This window comes from Rosa rugosa, chromosome 2, assembly GCF_958449725.1.
Source record: "Rosa rugosa chromosome 2, drRosRugo1.1, whole genome shotgun sequence".
NCBI classification, from domain to species: domain Eukaryota; kingdom Viridiplantae; phylum Streptophyta; class Magnoliopsida; order Rosales; family Rosaceae; genus Rosa; species Rosa rugosa.
Window position 1 is genome coordinate 32,431,512 of NC_084821.1, and position 19,324 is coordinate 32,450,835.

At 39.6% G+C, this 19,324-nt stretch overlaps 2 protein-coding genes and 1 long non-coding RNA gene across 5 annotated transcripts; 1 reads left to right on the forward strand and 2 right to left on the reverse strand.

Moving 5' to 3' along the window:
* Positions 1-1,458: 1,458 nt before the first annotated feature.
* On the reverse strand, positions 1,459-3,817 carry LOC133727991 (uncharacterized). Of its 2 annotated transcripts, XR_009855482.1 has the most exons (4): positions 3,605-3,817; positions 3,198-3,521; positions 2,420-2,494; positions 1,459-1,641 (listed from the first exon to the last, which is right to left on the reverse strand). It is a non-coding gene; the product is annotated as an uncharacterized LOC133727991 (long non-coding RNA). The 2 variants fall into 2 exon arrangements; XR_009855483.1 differs by having other exon boundaries at positions 1,459-2,494.
* A 2,165-nt stretch (positions 3,818-5,982) lies between these two features.
* Positions 5,983-8,271, forward strand: LOC133734635 (protein WUSCHEL-like). Its single transcript, XM_062162249.1, has 2 exons — positions 5,983-6,718; positions 6,808-8,271. Exons 1-2 carry the CDS (start codon positions 6,193-6,195, stop codon positions 7,023-7,025), a joined length of 744 nt encoding a protein of 247 aa, XP_062018233.1. The 5' UTR covers positions 5,983-6,192; the 3' UTR covers positions 7,026-8,271.
* Positions 8,272-15,157: 6,886 nt separating this feature from the next.
* On the reverse strand, positions 15,158-19,061 carry LOC133734869 (uncharacterized). Of its 2 annotated transcripts, none has more exons than XM_062162488.1 (5): positions 18,726-19,059; positions 17,611-17,675; positions 17,428-17,488; positions 16,876-17,022; positions 15,158-15,449 (listed from the first exon to the last, which is right to left on the reverse strand). In XM_062162488.1, exons 1-5 carry the CDS (start codon positions 18,988-18,990, stop codon positions 15,313-15,315), a joined length of 675 nt encoding a protein of 224 aa, XP_062018472.1. In that variant the 5' UTR covers positions 18,991-19,059; the 3' UTR covers positions 15,158-15,312. The 2 variants fall into 2 exon arrangements, with proteins under 2 accessions (XP_062018472.1, XP_062018471.1); XM_062162487.1 differs by lacking the exon at positions 15,158-15,449 and adding an exon at positions 15,626-15,789 and having other exon boundaries at positions 18,726-19,061.
* Positions 19,062-19,324: the final 263 nt, after the last annotated feature.

A 19,324-nucleotide genomic window follows, 5' to 3' on the forward strand; every position in this document is an offset into this window, starting at 1 on the left:
GGAACCGAACTGAACATACTTCATCTGGGACCGAACCGTAAAAACTGTAAATACATATGCCACAAAACCGAACCGAACAGGGTTTTTCGGTGCGGTTCGGTGCGGTTCGGTGCGGTTCCTTCGGTTTTACGGTTCTCCAGGCCAGCCCTAGCTTGATCTGTTGAAGATACTCATTCATGGACATGTGTGTGATGCCCCGAAAATTCGTTATTATTTTCCAACGATTTTCCAGAATTTAATTAGTGGTTATTGGATGGTTTCGTGGCTCGTGGATGGAGCGGAAGTGTTTTGGGCGAATAATTTTTTAGGAAGCGTCATTTTAGGGAGGGCGCAAAGGTTGACTGTTTATTCATTGGGTTTCTCCAAAAACTTCCTTCATGAAAGTCATAGAGTGCATCGATACAAGTTCGTCGACATGTGGAACGCGGAATTCGGAGTTCGTATGAAGAAGTTATGGCCGTCGGAAAAAGTTTCCATTTTGGTTAAATAGGAAATTTCCGGAAAAATATCAGAATTTCCGTTTTTGGAAACATTTTCTCTCTCTTCTCTCCCGAGCCGCGTCACCCCTCTCCCTTCGCCAGCTGAGTTCTCCGCCGTCCGGCCACTATAGGACACTATTCCAAGTGGGTTTTGCTCGCCTCAATCCCCCTCTAGAGGTCTGTGGAAGAAATTCACCAAGATTCGAGCTTTGGAAGGAGAATCATCGACGAGAAGAGACCGCGTCGGGGGCCGAAATAGCCTCATCGGTTCTCCCTCCTCCGACCACCATTGCCTGTGTTTCTTGAGGGGTTTTGTCACCCAAAGGCTAGGAAGGATTCTCCCAAGGTAGCTTGCAACGATTTCACTTGTGGAGGACGAATCGAAGCTTTGAAGATCTAGGGTTTCAATCGGCTCCGAGTTGTTCTAAGGTAAAATTCGATCAATTGGCTTATAATTTGACTTTGATGTAGTTGGGAAAGTTGTAATTCGAGTTGAGATGAAGATCTTTTGTTTAGGAAGTTTGGCCAAATTCCGACTTTGGGTGGTCTCGGATGAGGTTTCACCTCTATTGGCGTTACTTTCAAGGTTGTTGTTCGATTTGGGGATTCGAACTTTTATCACTTGGTGATTCGTGTACTGATTTGAGGTCATCGGTGATTAGGTGCTTCTCAATGTGATTTGGACGAGTTATTGGTGTGAGTGTTAGTTTGGTTCTGTATAGAAGATGCAGCAGGATTCTGAGGTGAGTAATCTCACAATGTTCATTTACGAACGAAGTTACCTTTATTGTTTTGAGAGTTATTTAGTTAACTGCAAACTATAGTTGGTATTAGTGGCATTCCTGATTGAATGACCACATATATATATATATATATATATATATATATATATATATATATATATTTACGTGAAATATGTATGTTCTTATTGTCACGCCCCGAATTTTGAATAATAAATTCAAATCCGAAACATGAATAATTACAATTACAAAATCCAAATCTCGAAACTTCGAGTTCATTATTACAATTCACTCTCACAAGCAATATTGTAAAGCTCAAATGAGCATAACACACCTCACAACGTACAATTGCTGTAAAACTCTAACAATTGCTCTAACCGCACGATCACCGTCCTGGTTCTCCTGTCCTGTAGGATTACCCGCTACACAATTTGAATAGTGTACCGGGAGTTGCAACAACACAAAACCCGGTAAGCTTTTTACAGCCAGTATGAGTAAACAAGAAAGAATTGTTGATTTATTTCTTTACAATTAATATAACTCAACACAATCACCATAAAAGGAAGGATACTCTTGAGGCTCTCTTTTAAGAACTCATTCTTAAAAGACTCAAGTATCCTCAACACTTCTCACATAAGACCCCTCACAGTCTCAAGTAACCTCAACATCACTCATACATGACCACTCACAGTCTCAAGTAACCTCAACATTTCTCTCACAACACCACTCAACAATTGGCAGACAGACTAGAGCTCTAACTGATCGTTTCCACCTACCCGGCGCGAGAGCGTGGTTCACGATTTAATACTATTCAGTTCCACCTACCCGGCGCGAGAGCGTGGTTCGCTGATAGTATGCCATGGTCACCCCGTGACCTATTGATCTCCACAGATCACAACAATTTATTGTTCCTCAACAATAAAACTCAACATCTCTCTCAATATATTGTTTCACAACAATAAACTCAATACCCCTCACAATATATTGTTTCTCAACAATAAACTCAATACCCCTCACAATATATTGTTTCTCAACAATAAACTCAACACAACTCCAACAATACATATTATTTCACGTAATAATATATATACAGACATTCACACAGGAATGTCTAATACACCAACAATAGTTCATATGATTGCAAAATAAAGCAATTAAATATATTGGGTTCGTAATATGAACCACGTGAGGTTTACTCACCTCTAATCCCGCTGCGTCTTCTCAACAGCTCAGAATACGATCCACAATCGTCCACCAACTTAAACCGTCAATCACCTAGTCAGATACGATCTTAACTTAGCAATCATTCATAAACCACATATATACGGAAATCCAACGGTCGGATTCTAGTTTAATGATGATCCAACGGTCAGATCAAAATTATATGATGATCCAACGGTCAGATCCTCACGGATCGCCCTTAGGATCATCCTCCAAAATTATCACGAAGATCCAACGGTCAGATCTTCTTGAATCGTCCTTACTAACATCTTCACAAAATTATACGAAAATCCGACGGTTAGATTCTCACGAATCGCCTTCCGAATCACTATTTCACAATTATACGAAGATCCAACGGTCGGATCTTCGCCCATGACCACACAAAGCCACTGGGACAGTCATAAGATCAACATAACAAAACTACAAGTCCATCGGACGGTCCGATCTTCACAGATCACAAATCGAACGATCGAAATCGATCAAAATCGTAAAATTCATAACTTAATCATACGATATCCAAAAATTGCATATAATATATCGAAATGATCGTATTGAAATATAGAATCTGAAAATGTACAGAAACCATATTTTTGATCCCCGGAGGTGGCCGGCAAGGGCCGCCGGAGTTAGTGGCAGAGCCGCCGCCGACCACCACCAATGGTGTTGGGGCCGGGCTGGTCTTCTTCCTCTCATCATGCTTAACAACTTTCATAACTAGCACGAAGTCTGAAAATGACCGGAAGGGGTCGAAAATTACCTTGAACAGTATGAAGGTGGCCGGAATTTTCCAGAAACCGGCGAGAAACTGCAGAAAACGGCGAGCTCCAATTCGACGTAAAAACGTCAATTTAAGGCTTCGATTCCTTCTGAAGAGTTGTTAAGAAACTCAAGAAGAACTCACTGGTTCAAGAATCACAGAAAAATATGGTCTGTAGCTCGAGATATACCGATCGAAATCTTCGGTGGTCGGAAAAATTCCAGAATTTTGCAGAATCCGGCAAGGCTCGATTTCGACGTCAAAGCTTCAATTTCAGGCCTCGATGCCTTCTAGAGAGTTGTTAATAACATCAAGGGGAACCCACTGGAAAAAGAATCAATCAAAACGATGCACTACAGCTCGAGATATACCGATCGAAAGATTTTCGTTACGGATTGAAAACTTACCGAGCTCCGACGAACGTGAAACCGGTCACTCTAGGTGCAATCCTCCTAGTATGATGATCAGCAGGTTGAGGGGAGTTCATGGAGCCAAGGATCGGAAGTTTTGGTGGCCGGAGCTAGGAGAAAACCGGCGTTGACCAAAATCGAGCTTAAATCGGACCGGGCTTGCCGCCGCCGCTACAGGCCGCGCCGCCGTGAAAGGCTGCCACAGACAGGTGCGCAAGGACCATACAAAGCCAATGGAAGAAGTTTGGTGAGGATCGGTGGCCGGAGGAGGAAGAAATCGTCGATCGAAGTTTTGGAGGCGATTTCAGGCGGGGAACTAAAATCGCAGCAGATTTTCCAATTTTGGAAAAATCTGTTTTTATTTTTGGAAATTTTCAAAAATGGAAGCTTTATACTAAATTGGAAACTTTTTCAAAAAATCATAACTAATTCATACGAACTCCGATTTTTGCGTTCCGCATATGCACGCGATCGTATCGACGAGCTCTACAACTTTCATGAAGAAAGTTTTCCCAAATTTTGAACGTATAAAAAGTCAACTTTCGCGAGCCCCTAAATAACGTTCGTTTTTTTCGAAAATTAATCGTTCGAACTAATTCCACAACTTCTCCGAGCCTCGTACTCGCTCCCACTATCGTGAAATCATTTCTAAAAATCCACGGAATTTAATTTGGATTTTTCGGGGTATTACAATCTACCCTCCTTAAAGAAATTTCGTCCCGAAATTGAAGCGTAAGTCAATTCCTCTCAATTAAGGTTGACGTAATCATCGAATCTCTATCATTCCCAAAGTTGTAGTAATCTACAAAGCCACAGCCCTTTGTATAAAAATACATTCCTATGGCCACTAAATCCTTTCGTCACGATGTAAATTCACAAAACAACTGCTCAACATCACTCCACATCAATTACACAAAATCATCACGTGGATCATCACAGAGATCATCACTTAGATCTTCACAGAGATTATCTCATAGATCCTCACATAGATCATCACCCTGTACTGGCATACAAGCACAGTAAAGACTCCCACAAAGCGTTTCGCTACTCCATTAGCATCACGGTAAATCTCTATAGTAAAACTTAAGCATGCACTATTCTACACAACAATAGAGATGCATCACTCAAAACAAATCATCCCCAAAAGTACACCAATAAAATATGTCACCCAGTGATGATGACGTGGGCTTGCTCAATCCTTGGGCTAAGCATTAGGGCTGGCCAATTGGGCCGAAGGAACCGAACCAATTTGGGTTTAACATTTGGGCCTACCAATCGGGCCGAACAGAATGCATTTTGAATAGGCCCAACCAATTTGGGCTTACTATTTGGGCCTACCAATCGGCCGAACAATTGGGCTTAACATTTGGGCCTACCAATCGGCCCACCAACTTTCAGCTCGGCTACGGTATGAAATTGTACATACCGTAGGTATACCGTATATACGTATGCATACCATACAGACCGTATATATGTATGCATACCGTACATGCCGTATATACGTATGTATACCGTACATACTGTATATACGTATGCGTACCGTACAACTGTATATACGTATGCATACCGTACCGACCGTATATACGTATGCATACCGTACATACCGTATATACGTCCGTATATCAAGCATATACGAGATCCAAAAATATTTGTAAGAGGTAAGGTTCGAACTCCCGACCTCGAACACAAAGGTTTTGCTCCCAACCACTGAAGCAAGAGCTGCCTTCATTAATATATGCTCACGTGTTATATTTATTATGTCATAAGCGACATAAATAAAATAACGGGGGAGGCAAGGTTCGAAACCTTAACCTGCTGCACGAAAGTTTTGTCCCCAACCACTGGAGCACAAGCTGTGCTTAATATAACGTGTACAAATGTTATACTTATTATGTCATAAGCGAACATAATAAAAATAAACGAGAGGCAAGGTTCGAACCTCTGACCTCTTGTACAAGAGCTTTGCTCTTCAACCACTAGAGCACCAGCTGCACTCGTTATTCTCCATGCAACTCCTTTTATTTATTCTATCATAAGCGATAGAATAAAACAAACTGTCGGTACACTCCACGTGCCACGACACGTCGCTTCCGTGATTTACGGAAAGCAGATCCCTTTCGGCGAAAGCTGTCTGCCACAGCGTCTCGAGATTCGGCATGTCCCCTTACACGCTCAACACGCGCCAACAGCTTTTTCGGGTTTCGGGGCGACTTTAATCCAACGCGTGGATTCAAATTCTGAGATCGTTCATCCAACGGTGGAGATCTGCTCACCTTGTTCTATAAATAGGTGCATTCTGGAGACGCGACTGTTCACTCCAAAGGAAAAGAAATTTTCTTCCAAGCTCAAGCCTTTCTCTCTCAACTCTTCAGCCTTTCTCTTCTCAAATCCCCAGTTTTTCACTCTCAAATCTTCAATCCTTCTCTCTCAGATCTTTTCTTCCATTTGAAGATTCGATCTCTTCTTTCCTCTGAACTTTCAGATCTCCAATACCCCTTCATCGACCTTAATCCTTCTAAGGTCAATCTCCCACAAACACTCAACAACTTCGTTCTTCAATTTACACTTCCTCTCAACTCATCACCATGGAACCACGAACTCTGCAACTAATGGAGCTACAAACCCAGCAACAAATCGAGGATGGAGGAAACAACCAAGCAGCCGGGAGTAGTGCCAACACAGATTTCTGGCGAAGCCGTGCCAGGTGGGTTCCTACTCCAGATCAAATAAGGATCCTCAGGGATCTTTACTACGACAAGGGAGTTAAGACCCCAACTACAGAGCAGATTCACGAGATCTGTCTCCAGCTGCAACAGTATGGACAGGTTGAGGGCAAGAACATTTATTTTTGGTTCCAGAATGTCAGGGCTCGAGAGAAGCAGATGAAGAGGTGCAATCAGGCTGCTCAAGTGCCCATGGGAACTAGTTCTCCTGGTACTGGTGGATCCATTGATCTCAATTTTGGGTCCACTGGTTCTACTGGTGCTGGTGGATCCATCGACATCAATTTTGGGCCAGCTGGTGGATCCATTGACATCAATTTTGGGTCCACTAGTTCTACTGATGATGGTAGATCCATTAATCTCAATTTTGGTTCCACCGATTCTACTGGTAATGAAGGATTTCTTGATTTAAATTTTGTTTCATATTCTTCCTCACACTTCAACACTAATACCAGTACAACTCTTTTGGCACAACAGGAGGACAAACATCCCTGCAACAACGAGGAGGAGATCACCAGGAGGTTGAAACTCTTCCTCTGTTCCCCGTGCACGGCGAGGACGTCTTTGGTAACCCGAAGACTACTTCTGAGGAAGGTAGCGCATTTGGTTACTATTCTGGTGGCTCAGGCGGTTACAACAGTGGCTCTAACGTTTCTCTTGAGCTCAGCCTCAATCCATCCGGAGCTGCTGACTAGGCTTAGCATAGCATAGTCCTCGTTTTCCTTTTTGTAATATAAAATCAATAAGATTGCATGCATGTCGTTTCTTCTTTTTGTTAAACCAACAACAACACCAAGGATCAACCTTGGTCACCTAATACTATTTTCAAAACCATTGACAACTCTGCTGCACACATCAATCATAATGATTTATCACAAACAATCAATTAAGTTGCACAGAGGTCTAGCTAGCATCCTTAGAGTCAAACCAAACACAACAATTTTGTCGTTAGAATTAGGGTTTAATAAAGCTAAACACATCCTGAGTTAGCTAGGAAAAACCCACATCCTTAGAGTTACTCATACAAATCTTATAAAATCTCAACCATTTCCTCTATTAATTTCTCCATTAAACTTACCACAATTCATACCCTATGAATTTACGATTTAGAAACCGAATCAAACTCCATATCGCATAGTAATTCACTTGAACCACTATGGATACCCAACAATGTCACTACAATCAATACCCAAAATTGCACTTAACCATTTCTCCTAAAATCCATCACCACAGAAACACACCCTCATCTAATAACATTTACAGAGAGTTGACTCTAAATCTCCCCATTAATTACCGACCAAGATCAAATTCCATTTCAAAACTTTAAGTGTCCCGCCTACTTAAACTTAAAACACAACAACCTCAAATTCACTTCAGTCCAACTCCATACTACGATCCAAAACTTAAGAAAACTAGTTCACAAAATCAATTTCCTTCACTTAAATAAAACTATGTCCACAAGTCATAGTCAGGTCAACAGACCAAGGTGTCCAAACGGAGAATTTCCAATCCAGTTGTCTTTGTGAAACGCAAAATATCAATCAAAAATGATGCTCGCAATATCAACCACGTATACAAAACATGTTCCTCGGATCTCGATTTAAATTTAGAAATACCAAAACTACCACTAGTCCCACTTCAAATAGCCCTTAAGATTGTAGGTACTCGGAGAGAACTCAAATATATAGTCGTTCGTCTCAATCACTCAAACACGAGATCAAACTCCGTTCTCGCATCTCAAACTCTGCTCAACAACTTACAAGCACATGGAAGAATTAACCACAATAATTTCTTCCCTAACCGCAACACTACTCACAACTCCACATGAGTCTAGAATCTATTCAAATGCATCTGTATGTCCAACTTAAGAAGGCAAAATTACTATCAATTAATACTCGTATCCACATCAGATACAAGCATAGGTTCACACCATGCCTTCAACCAAACACTTCTACATACAAATGGAAACTCATTTCCATAAACAATCCTCACTGACTCATCAGAGTTAAATCCGGAGGTTTCCATTCCTCGAAGATCACAACTCGCGGAAACTAAACTTATTCTAATACGAACTTAGAAGGCAACTCTACCGTCCTACGGACATACACGCTGTCTAGACCCCATACTAAGACATACCCAATGATTATACCAATACCGAAGAGTATATGATGGGGATCCGCTGCAGACGGGCCATCACTCGGGAAGTATTGATTATCACCAAATATGTACCTTACGCTCTGATACCAAACTGTCACGCCCCGAATTTTGAATAATAAATTCAAATCCGAAACATGAATAATTACAATTACAAAATCCAAATCTCGAAACTTCGAGTTCATTATTACAATTCACTCTCACAAGCAATATTGTAAAGCTCAAATGAGCATAACACACCTCACAACGTACAATTGCTGTAAAACTCTAACAATTGCTCTAACCGCACGATCACCGTCCTGGTTCTCCTGTCCTGTAGGATTACCCGCTACACAATTTGAATAGTGTACCGGGAGTTGCAACAACACAAAACCCGGTAAGCTTTTTACAGCCAGTATGAGTAAACAAGAAAGAATTGTTGATTTATTTCTTTACAATTAATATAACTCAACACAATCACCATAAAAGGAAGGATACTCTTGAGGCTCTCTTTTAAGAACTCATTCTTAAAAGACTCAAGTATCCTCAACACTTCTCACATAAGACCCCTCACAGTCTCAAGTAACCTCAACATCACTCATACATGACCACTCACAGTCTCAAGTAACCTCAACATTTCTCTCACAACACCACTCAACAATTGGCAGACAGACTAGAGCTCTAACTGATCGTTTCCACCTACCCGGCGCGAGAGCGTGGTTCACGATTTAATACTATTCAGTTCCACCTACCCGGCGCGAGAGCGTGGTTCGCTGATAGTATGCCATGGTCACCCCGTGACCTATTGATCTCCACAGATCACAACAATTTATTGTTCCTCAACAATAAAACTCAACATCTCTCTCAATATATTGTTTCACAACAATAAACTCAATACCCCTCACAATATATTGTTTCTCAACAATAAACTCAATACCCCTCACAATATATTGTTTCTCAACAATAAACTCAACACAACTCCAACAATACATATTATTTCACGTAATAATATATATACAGACATTCACACAGGAATGTCTAATACACCAACAATAGTTCATATGATTGCAAAATAAAGCAATTAAATATATTGGGTTCGTAATATGAACCACGTGAGGTTTACTCACCTCTAATCCCGCTGCGTCTTCTCAACAGCTCAGAATACAATCCACAATCGTCCACCAACTTAAACCGTCAATCACCTAGTCAGATACGATCTTAACTTAGCAATCATTCATAAACCACATATATACGGAAATCCAACGGTCGGATTCTAGTTTAATGATGATCCAACGGTCAGATCAAAATTATATGATGATCCAACGGTCAGATCCTCACGGATCGCCCTTAGGATCATCCTCCAAAATTATCACGAAGATCCAACGGTCAGATCTTCTTGAATCGTCCTTACTAACATCTTCACAAAATTATACGAAAATCCGACGGTTAGATTCTCACGAATCGCCTTCCGAATCACTATTTCACAATTATACGAAGATCCAACGGTCGGATCTTCGCCCATGACCACACAAAGCCACTGGGACAGTCATAAGATCAACATAACAAAACTACAAGTCCATCGGACGGTCCGATCTTCACAGATCACAAATCGAACGATCGAAATCGATCGAAATCGTAAAATTCATAACTTAATCATACGATATCCAAAAATTGCATATAATATATCGAAATGATCGTATTGAAATATAGAATCTGAAAATGTACAGAAACCATATTTTTGATCCCCGGAGGTGGCCGGAAAGGGCCGCCGGAGTTAGTGGCAGAGCCGCCGCCGACCACCACCAATGGTGTTGGGGCCGGGCTGCTCTTCTTCCTCTCATCATGCTTAACAACTTTCATAACTAGCACGAAGTCTGAAAATGACCGGAAGGGGTCGAAAATTACCTTGAACAGTATGAAGGTGGCCGGAATTTTCCAGAAACCGGCGAGAAACTGCAGAAAACGGCGAGCTCCAATTCGACGTAAAAACGTCAATTTAAGGCTTCGATTCCTTCTGAAGAGTTGTTAAGAAACTCAAGAAGAACTCACTGGTTCAAGAATCACAGAAAAATATGGTCTGTAGCTCGAGATATACCGATCGAAATCTTCGGTGGTCGGAAAAATTCCAGAATTTTGCAGAATCCGGCAAGGCTCGATTTCGACGTCAAAGCTTCAATTTCAGGCCTCGATGCCTTCTAGAGAGTTGTTAATAACATCAAGGGGAACCCACTGGAAAAAGAATCAATCAAAACGATGCACTACAGCTCGAGATATACCGATCGAAAGATTTTCGTTACGGATTGAAAACTTACCGAGCTCCGACGAACGTGAAACCGGTCACTCTAGGTGCAATCCTCCTAGTATGATGATCAGCAGGTTGAGGGGAGTTCATGGAGCCAAGGATCGGAAGTTTTGGTGGCCGGAGCTAGGAGAAAACCGGCGTTGACCAAAATCGAGCTTAAATCGGACCGGGCTTGCCGCCGCCGCTACAGGCCGCGCCGCCGTGAAAGGCTGCCACAGACAGGTGCGCAAGGACCATACAAAGCCAATGGAAGAAGTTTGGTGAGGATCGGTGGCCGGAGGAGGAAGAAATCGTCGATCGAAGTTTTGGAGGCGATTTCAGGCGGGGAACTAAAATCGCAGCAGATTTTCCAATTTTGGAAAAATCTGTTTTTATTTTTGGAAATTTTCAAAAATGGAAGCTTTATACTAAATTGGAAACTTTTTCAAAAAATCATAACTAATTCATACGAACTCCGATTTTTGCGTTCCGCATATGCACGCGATCGTATCGACGAGCTCTACAACTTTCATGAAGAAAGTTTTCCCAAATTTTGAACGTATAAAAAGTCAACTTTCGCGAGCCCCTAAATAACGTTCGTTTTTTTCGAAAATTAATCGTTCGAACTAATTCCACAACTTCTCCGAGCCTCGTACTCGCTCCCACTATCGTGAAATCATTTCTAAAAATCCACGGAATTTAATTTGGATTTTTCGGGGTATTACACTTATGGGTTGATGGGTGAAAAGTCAACCCTCAAACAATAGAATGGAACCCATGGGTTTCATTCTATTGTTTGAGGCTTGACTTTTCAGGAAACATTGTTTTAGGAATTGAGAATTTCTATTATTTGAAAAGTGTCAAGATTTGGTGTGAGTTGCTTTAATGAGATTTGAATGTTTTGATCTAACGACCGCGGGTCTGAAGATCTGAGAGTCACAAGTGGTGATTTCTTCTTTTGATTTGATTTAACATTTTGGGTCCAGTGTGACTTGCTTAATGTTTTGAATTTGATGACCGGGGGTCTGGAGATTCGTAGGTCACGGGGTGACATATCCTTTTGATTTGGTTTAACATTTTAGGTCCTGAGTGACTTGCTTAATGTTTTGATCTGGCGACCGGGGAGGTCTGATGATCGGAGGTCACGGGGTGACATCTCCTTTTGAGAGTTGAGTAACTTTTGGTCCTGAGTGATCGCTTTGAAATTTTTTGATCTGACAACCAGGGAGGTCTGAGGATTCGGGGTTGCTGGGAGTGACCTCAGACATATATATCGGGACTTCACGCCTTTGGCCGGGTGAGTGGATACGATCAGTTAGAGCTCTAGTCTTTTGCCATTGTACATCATGGGGGGTAGTGGGGAGCTACTTGATGCTTATGAGTACGTGTTTTTAAAAGGGAGTTTCGGGGATTCTTTCTTTTAAATGTCCAAGGAGAACTTGTGTATCATATTTAAATTGTCAGAGTTTCAATTTATATGATTTGTCATGGGGTGACTTTTGTTGATTTGAGAACGTATTTTAAAAGGGTGTTTCGGGGATTCTTTCTTTTAAACGTCCGGGGTGGACTTGTGTATCATATTTAAATTGTCAGAGTTTCAATTTATATGATTTTGTTACGGGGTGACTTTTGTTGTGAGCTTTGGGGATATGCATATTTAATTGTCAGAGTTTCAATTAATATGATTTTGTCACGAGGTGGCTTGTGTTGTTTTCTTTTGGGAAAAGAATGTGTTGTTTTGGGAAAATAGGGTGTGTGTTCCTTTTTCACGAGTTGATAGGTTTTCCTCGGTGGGGTGAGTTGTGCGTGTGTGTTTGAGTTACTCATACGAGCTTTCATAAGCTTACCGGGTTTGTTGTGTGGGGGTTAATCCTGCAAGTCAGGATAATTGTGGTTGAAGCTGAGATCGCGTGCTTACAGCTATACGGTAGGAAGCCAATTTTGTGACTTTACCGTTGAAAAGACTTCCGTTGCAGTAGCTCTGAGGAGCATTTACTTATTATTTTGTTGTGGCAATTTAATTCGTAAACTTGTGTAATATTTGACTCTGCGGAGCGAGTTTGTATTGACATAGTGGGTTCAGGGCATCAGTATGTACTTGGTTTAAAAGGAAAAAGTTTTCTAGGTATTTTGTATTGATGGCTGAACCATCACGCATGTATAATTATGGGATTATATATTGATTTTAATTGTGTTTTAAAATCGGGGCATGACAATGTGCTTGTGTGTGTGTATGTGTACATATATAGGCCCATTCCAAATAGAACCTCATTAAACTTGAAATATGAGGATATTTTTATTTTGAAATTTTTTTTCCGAACAGTACATGAACTAAAGGTCACTGTGAATTAACGTTCCTCACTTTACACTAATTACACTTTGGTACCTGGACTATAAAACCCGACTACATTTAAATGCAGGAAGTTAACTTTTCCATTACGGAGAAGCCAGCTGGCATATTTACAGGGGTATAATAGTCTGTTCATGTTTTTCCGCCTAATATTGTACAGAGCTGTTGCCAGCTCATCCTCTTTCCCTCCAAAACTTGAATCGCTCCTACATATCAATATTGAACCCCTTTAATTTTTCGTCTAAAATACAGGGTAGCTGTTACTTTGTGTAATCAACTCCAATATTGTTGACCATGGAAAAGATGCAATCTTGGGATGAAAATAAAATGATAAAAACTAGGAAACATATCCATTCCAAACTGTGAAACCAATACATAATTACCGATGGCAATGACATTGTTCAAAATCAAAACACCAATTTGTTACACAAAAACTGATCAAAAGCATGGCATTTCAAAGCTCAAGCCCTATAAAAAGAGGGGAAAAGATGGAAATGCCATCATAGCAGATTGTTTTACATGCCAAGAACCTTCAATTTGGTTTCACCACAAAACATAGTTTTCTGATCAACAACCTTCAAGGTCTCCACAATCTCCTTTGCACCTGGCTTTTTGGAACCTGAACAGTTCGACTGCTTTGAGAAGATGTTGCAGCAAGCAGGGCTGATTTTCTTATCTTTGGCTTGATCCTTTGTGTCGGCATCTTGTACCTCTTCCCTGATGAAAATGGTCCAACTTATCCTCTTCGTGACATTGCAGTAGTCTAAGAATGTAACATACAATTGAATGAGCATTCAAACATGAAAAGTAATAACATTTTAAGCTGACAGCTTCAAAACTCATACACAATCATGGCCTACTTGACAGTTTGGTTGCACCACATTGTTGTTGCCGCCGCCTTGAGGAATCACAGAAATATCACCTTCACCTTCAACATCTACATTGACTCTGAAATTGACATTGAGGTTCACATTGACATTGACATTCTCAGTCCCCAGTTGATTGACATTATTCTGATTTGGGAAAACTGATGAAGCCTGAAAGTTTGATTCCTGGGTTGGCACTTGACCCTCAAAAGGAAACAGAGCACGTTTTCCATACCTCTTTATATATATGGGTGGATCTCCATCAAGCCTAAAATAACGCCAGTAATTCGCCATTCTTCAATAAAGGAAAGATTCCTTCAGCACAAAATCTCCTTTATCAGATACACAGATCAATTTTCCTCTATTTACTCTGCCCTTATTCTCTGCAGTCTTTGTTTTCTACAGATGAGGTGAGGACAAAGGTAAGATTCGGTGTCCTTCGCTGTTCGAAAGGGAAGAGAAAATGGTTGACTGAAAATGACCCCAGCTACCTCTTAAGTATCGGATAAGGATAGGGTTATTAGTCAAAATACAATTTTGCCCTCGTTTATTTCATAATGGCATAGCACGTAACAAAAAAGTTAACGGCATGTATTGAAATATAGTCGGGTTTTATAGTCCAGGTACCAAAATGTAATTAGTGTAAAGTGAGGCACGTTAATTCACAATGACCTTTAGTTCATGTATTGTTTGAAAAAAATTTGCTTGTCTTTTTAGCATGTAGTTTGATGATCTAAACCACTCATTCTCTAGTTACAAATACACGTGTGAATCTTCCAAAAAATTAGCCATATCGAAAAATGTTTAACTATTACATTAGCACAATGTTCGTTCTAATTTTATCTAACGGACTACATTTGTTTATACATTTTCAATGACCAAATGATTATAGATTTGGTCGACTTTTTTAAGATGTAATTCTAGGAATCTAAAGGATCAGCGTTGAAATCGTTGAATTTGGTCGAGAACTAATTGCATGCAAGTTATGCGGAGAACCAATAGGTGCAGGGTGGCTAGTACTAGTAATACAACCAAGTACCCGCACAGTTAAATTAGAAAAGTATTTGCTATGTGCTCGATTTAATTTACGTATGGTGGACTTATTTATGTGGCAAGTTTTTTTTTATTTTTTTGCAATACTGCCATCTTTTCTTATCGTGTGATTCTCCATACTCCAACAAAAACAAAGAAGAAAAGGAGCGGAAAAGATCAAGTCTAAATAAATCTACAAAGTGGAATGCAATATGGTAAAATCTTCTTTTCAGATTATTTGATCCAGATCTATTCCCAACTGAAACCTATTTCTTGCTATATATATCTTACGAAGACACCGTTTATTACTTTATTTCAACTCATATTGTTTTACTGTTTTCAGTAGGGATTTCTTCAGGGATGACAGTCTCTACTTTATCTTCAGAGGGACCTGGATTGCTTGCAGCTTCTACATTATTGAACTTTGAGACGCGAAACACAGCCAAATGTTCATCTCCTGCAACAAGTCAATTGATTTCAGTTCAGCAATATTCCAAAATGGTCTAATGATAGAAGTGACTAGCTAGTGATGTTTTTCAAAACACTCCATATAAGAAATTCTGATAAATAACACTGTAAATTGGAGTCTACCACAGTAAATCCATAAGAAATTCTTAATAAAGGCAATCTTTAATGCATCAAAAAAAATTAGGCAACCTCCTCAGACCTGACAAATATGGCTATCTTACCTAGCATACTCAACCCCATTCCTCTTCTTTTCTTCTTTTTCAATTGCATTGCCTTCATTTTGCACGTTAGATGTATTTTTTGGGCACATAGTGGACCGACTCGGTTTCCTGATACACTCTCACCCACTCCATTTTTGGTCACCGGAGATTTTCTATGGTATGCAGTTTTAAATGTAAATGGAAAAATGGAAAAAGAAAAGAGAGAATAAGGTTTGGTATATAATAGTGAGATTGGAAAGAATGTTGGCTCTTAGAAAGTATAACTTCCCTTTATTTCTCTATGTGTAATGCCAAATAACAGAAACTCAGTAATAGATCTTTCTTCAATTAAAAAAAATAAAGAAAGTAAAAGATTGCAGAAAGTAGAGTTGAATCCATAAAAAGCACTATAAGATTAATTCAAAACAACTAGTCTTCTGGCACACTAATTTACTTTATTAAGAGCTTATTTCCTCATTATTCCTAAAACGGTTCTAAATTTGGTCAGCTAAGATATCTGGACACAAAGGCAAAGAAATTGAATTTTAAACTTTCAGCAATTACTTTGGTCAGGATAGGGTAGGAATTTATTTCCTTCGAGCAAGGGTTGAAACAACAGGATAGGATAGGGAATTTATAAGCTACGTCACAATTGACAACTGCGCTCTTTATCTGTTCCTATTATACTTCACCCAGTTAGGTAGTTACTAGGAGATGCTTTTTTATTTTTCCTTTTTTTTTTAATTGGTCAAGGCTGAAGAGGCACTATTCTCAAAATGTAAAATGATGAAATTAAGAAAAACACAACAAATTTTGCAAGAGTATTTCCGTCTAAATGTAGTCCATTTATGAATTTTGCATAGCCTTGTACACACTGTATAATATGAGAGGTTTAAGTTTTCTTTGGGACCTTCGGTCACTCCAACAGGAAAAGCCAAACCCATTGTACCATGAGTTTGACTTGTGTGGGAATCATAAAAGGATCCAGATAATTATACACTAAAAACTACAATATAGTCCAGAATCAATATTGATTTCGTTAAATACACACATTGTCAGTTGAGCAGAACTGTCTATAGAGGAAAACTTGAAGCTTAGGCAAAGCAAAGAAAAGGTGTGTTACATAGATCGCAGATTCGCAGGTGTATTATATATGTGGTTTTACAGAAAACAAAAAGAGAATGGAAAAACAGGAATAAGTTGGGGACAACTTACCAAATGTAACACAAGATCCAGGTGATAAGGTGGCAACAACTCCGGGTCTCAGCCGTTGGTCATCAATGAATGTCCCATTGGTGCTGTCCAAATCTGTTACCAAGAGGTTCCCATCTTTCTTTCGAATGCGAGCATGCAAACCAGATACTACCAATTCATAGAGAAACAAAAAATAAATCGATGATTACTTGATCTTAAACATCACAAAAAAAGGATTCTTGACTCCACTGTAATTAATACTAAAGTATCTGATATGTGGGCCTTGGTCTATGCATTAAAAATGAGTAATATGAGCATAAAAGACTCAAATTGGCTTGACATAGCTGTAAATTTTGTTAGATGTGCAGGAAGCATAATGCAGTGTCTAACACAAGAACTTAGTAGTTAGGGGAAGAGACTCAATTGGTAACAATTTTGCCACCCAACTCTAATACATGTGGTTCATAATTCTCATGCTCTTTTACTTTGCAGGTGAAGATACTCTCCCATCCTTGCAGAATTCGAAAGTTCAGGTAGAAAAATTGGCTAAACTCGAGTAAGGTTCTCTCATACCTGTTGCAACTGGAATCACTAAATCAGCTTTCTCAGGAAGGCGGCCAACAGTCATCACATTCTAGATTCAGAAAAACCATTCAATTTGGTAAAAATTGAGTTTGACGTTAGAATCATTATTATCATTGCATCTGAGACAGACCAAAAAAAAAGGACACCTGATTCCCAAGAAAGAAAACTTACAGAAGCAATTTCAAATGCATTCGGCATTTGAACCTTGAAACCAATATGCCTTGTATCTCCATCACCTATCAGTGGAGCAAATATATGTACAAAAAGTGAGTCACTCCTGAACTAAACATGAAAAGTTAGGTAAATAACTATCAGATTACACTATTAGTAGAAACTTGCAGTGCAGTAGTAGGATAAGGTTCCAGTAGGGCAAAACAAAACAATATTAGATAATAATATCAACAGGTATAATGCCTTAACTGGGACTTGGATATTAAACTGAACTTTGTAATCATGAAGGTAGAAGAAACAAAAATTCTAATATGTCTAGTAAATGCAAGCTTTTGTTTGCAAAATACAATCTCTAAGAAGAACAAAGTTCTTGCCACTTGACCAAACACATGCAGCCAAATGAATGATAGAATAGAGTAGGATATATGATGGAGTGGTGTATTTCTTCTCTACGCTCACATTGCACCACATGTACCAGACTTGGAAAACATATTGGTTAGGCCGCTAAGTATAGCTGCCACAAGTTGAACATTCTGATTACTGCTGTGCAAACACTTCACTCAAATGCAAGTGTCTTTCATTGTCTTAATAATGCACTCGGGCACTGTGCACAAGTTCATATGAAACAGAAAATAAATATAGAAGCAATATATATTAATTAATAATTAACAAGCTTAATTGATGTCTCAAAACATTTAGAATATTTGTAATGAAAATACGCAACAGAGAGGGTTTGGTTTGGAGTAAATTTAATGGCCGGAATCCGGTAAATAACCCTTCATCTAATGAAGTGACAAGTAAAATAAGAGACTGATCGATGAGAAAATATATTTCCTTAGGATAATTGTGCTGCTAAACAAACATGAAATTATCCTCTCTTCACGGGTGTGATCAGAAGGAAGCCATTACTTTTCCGATCTATTTGACTGCTTTACTTTATTATATTGTTGAAGTAACACTTTAGTTGATTCTCTACCGCAGCAAAGGTCAGCTGAGTGCAATAAGGTAAATAAATTATGATCACCAAAGTATATCCTGATCTTTAGCAATATATAACTACTTCACAACTGGTTTCAGGCCTTTTGCCAAAAAAAAGAAAAAAAAAACTGACATACCCACAGGCTCCAGAAGCCATCTTTCGGAAACATCTGTAGGAGGAGTTTGTGTGTTAGAGGCACATATGGGGCCAACGCCTACGGTTCGTTGCTGCTTCGGTTTGATCCTGACGGCTTGGACTTGGGGCTGTCGTGTAAGAATGTTGTTGGAGCACTGAAATGGTAGTGCAGTAGTAGAAGCAACAAGAGAAGAGGCGGAGGCTTTGGAACGAAACAAGCGAGGAGATGCAGAGAAATGGGAAAGGGAGTGGGCTGTTATTTCCATTTCTGCTCTCGCTTAGGGGGACTGCCGCACCGCACCTGATTGACCTGAACACACACAATATCAATTATCACATGTGGATTTTGGATAATTGGCGCTTTATTCACTCCTCCAATGGAGTATGTGGCAACCATTTAATACACTGACAAAGATTTGGATAACAATTATTCCCCGCTTTTTCACCCCAAAGAAGGAAAAAACCAAAAGATGATAAATAATAATAATAATAATAATACGAAACGGATTCTATACTCCGACAGAATTTTTATATTAAAGCGCAAATAGCACAATCGCCATTTAAATAATATCTTATATGCAATCTAAGCCATTCAGCTCA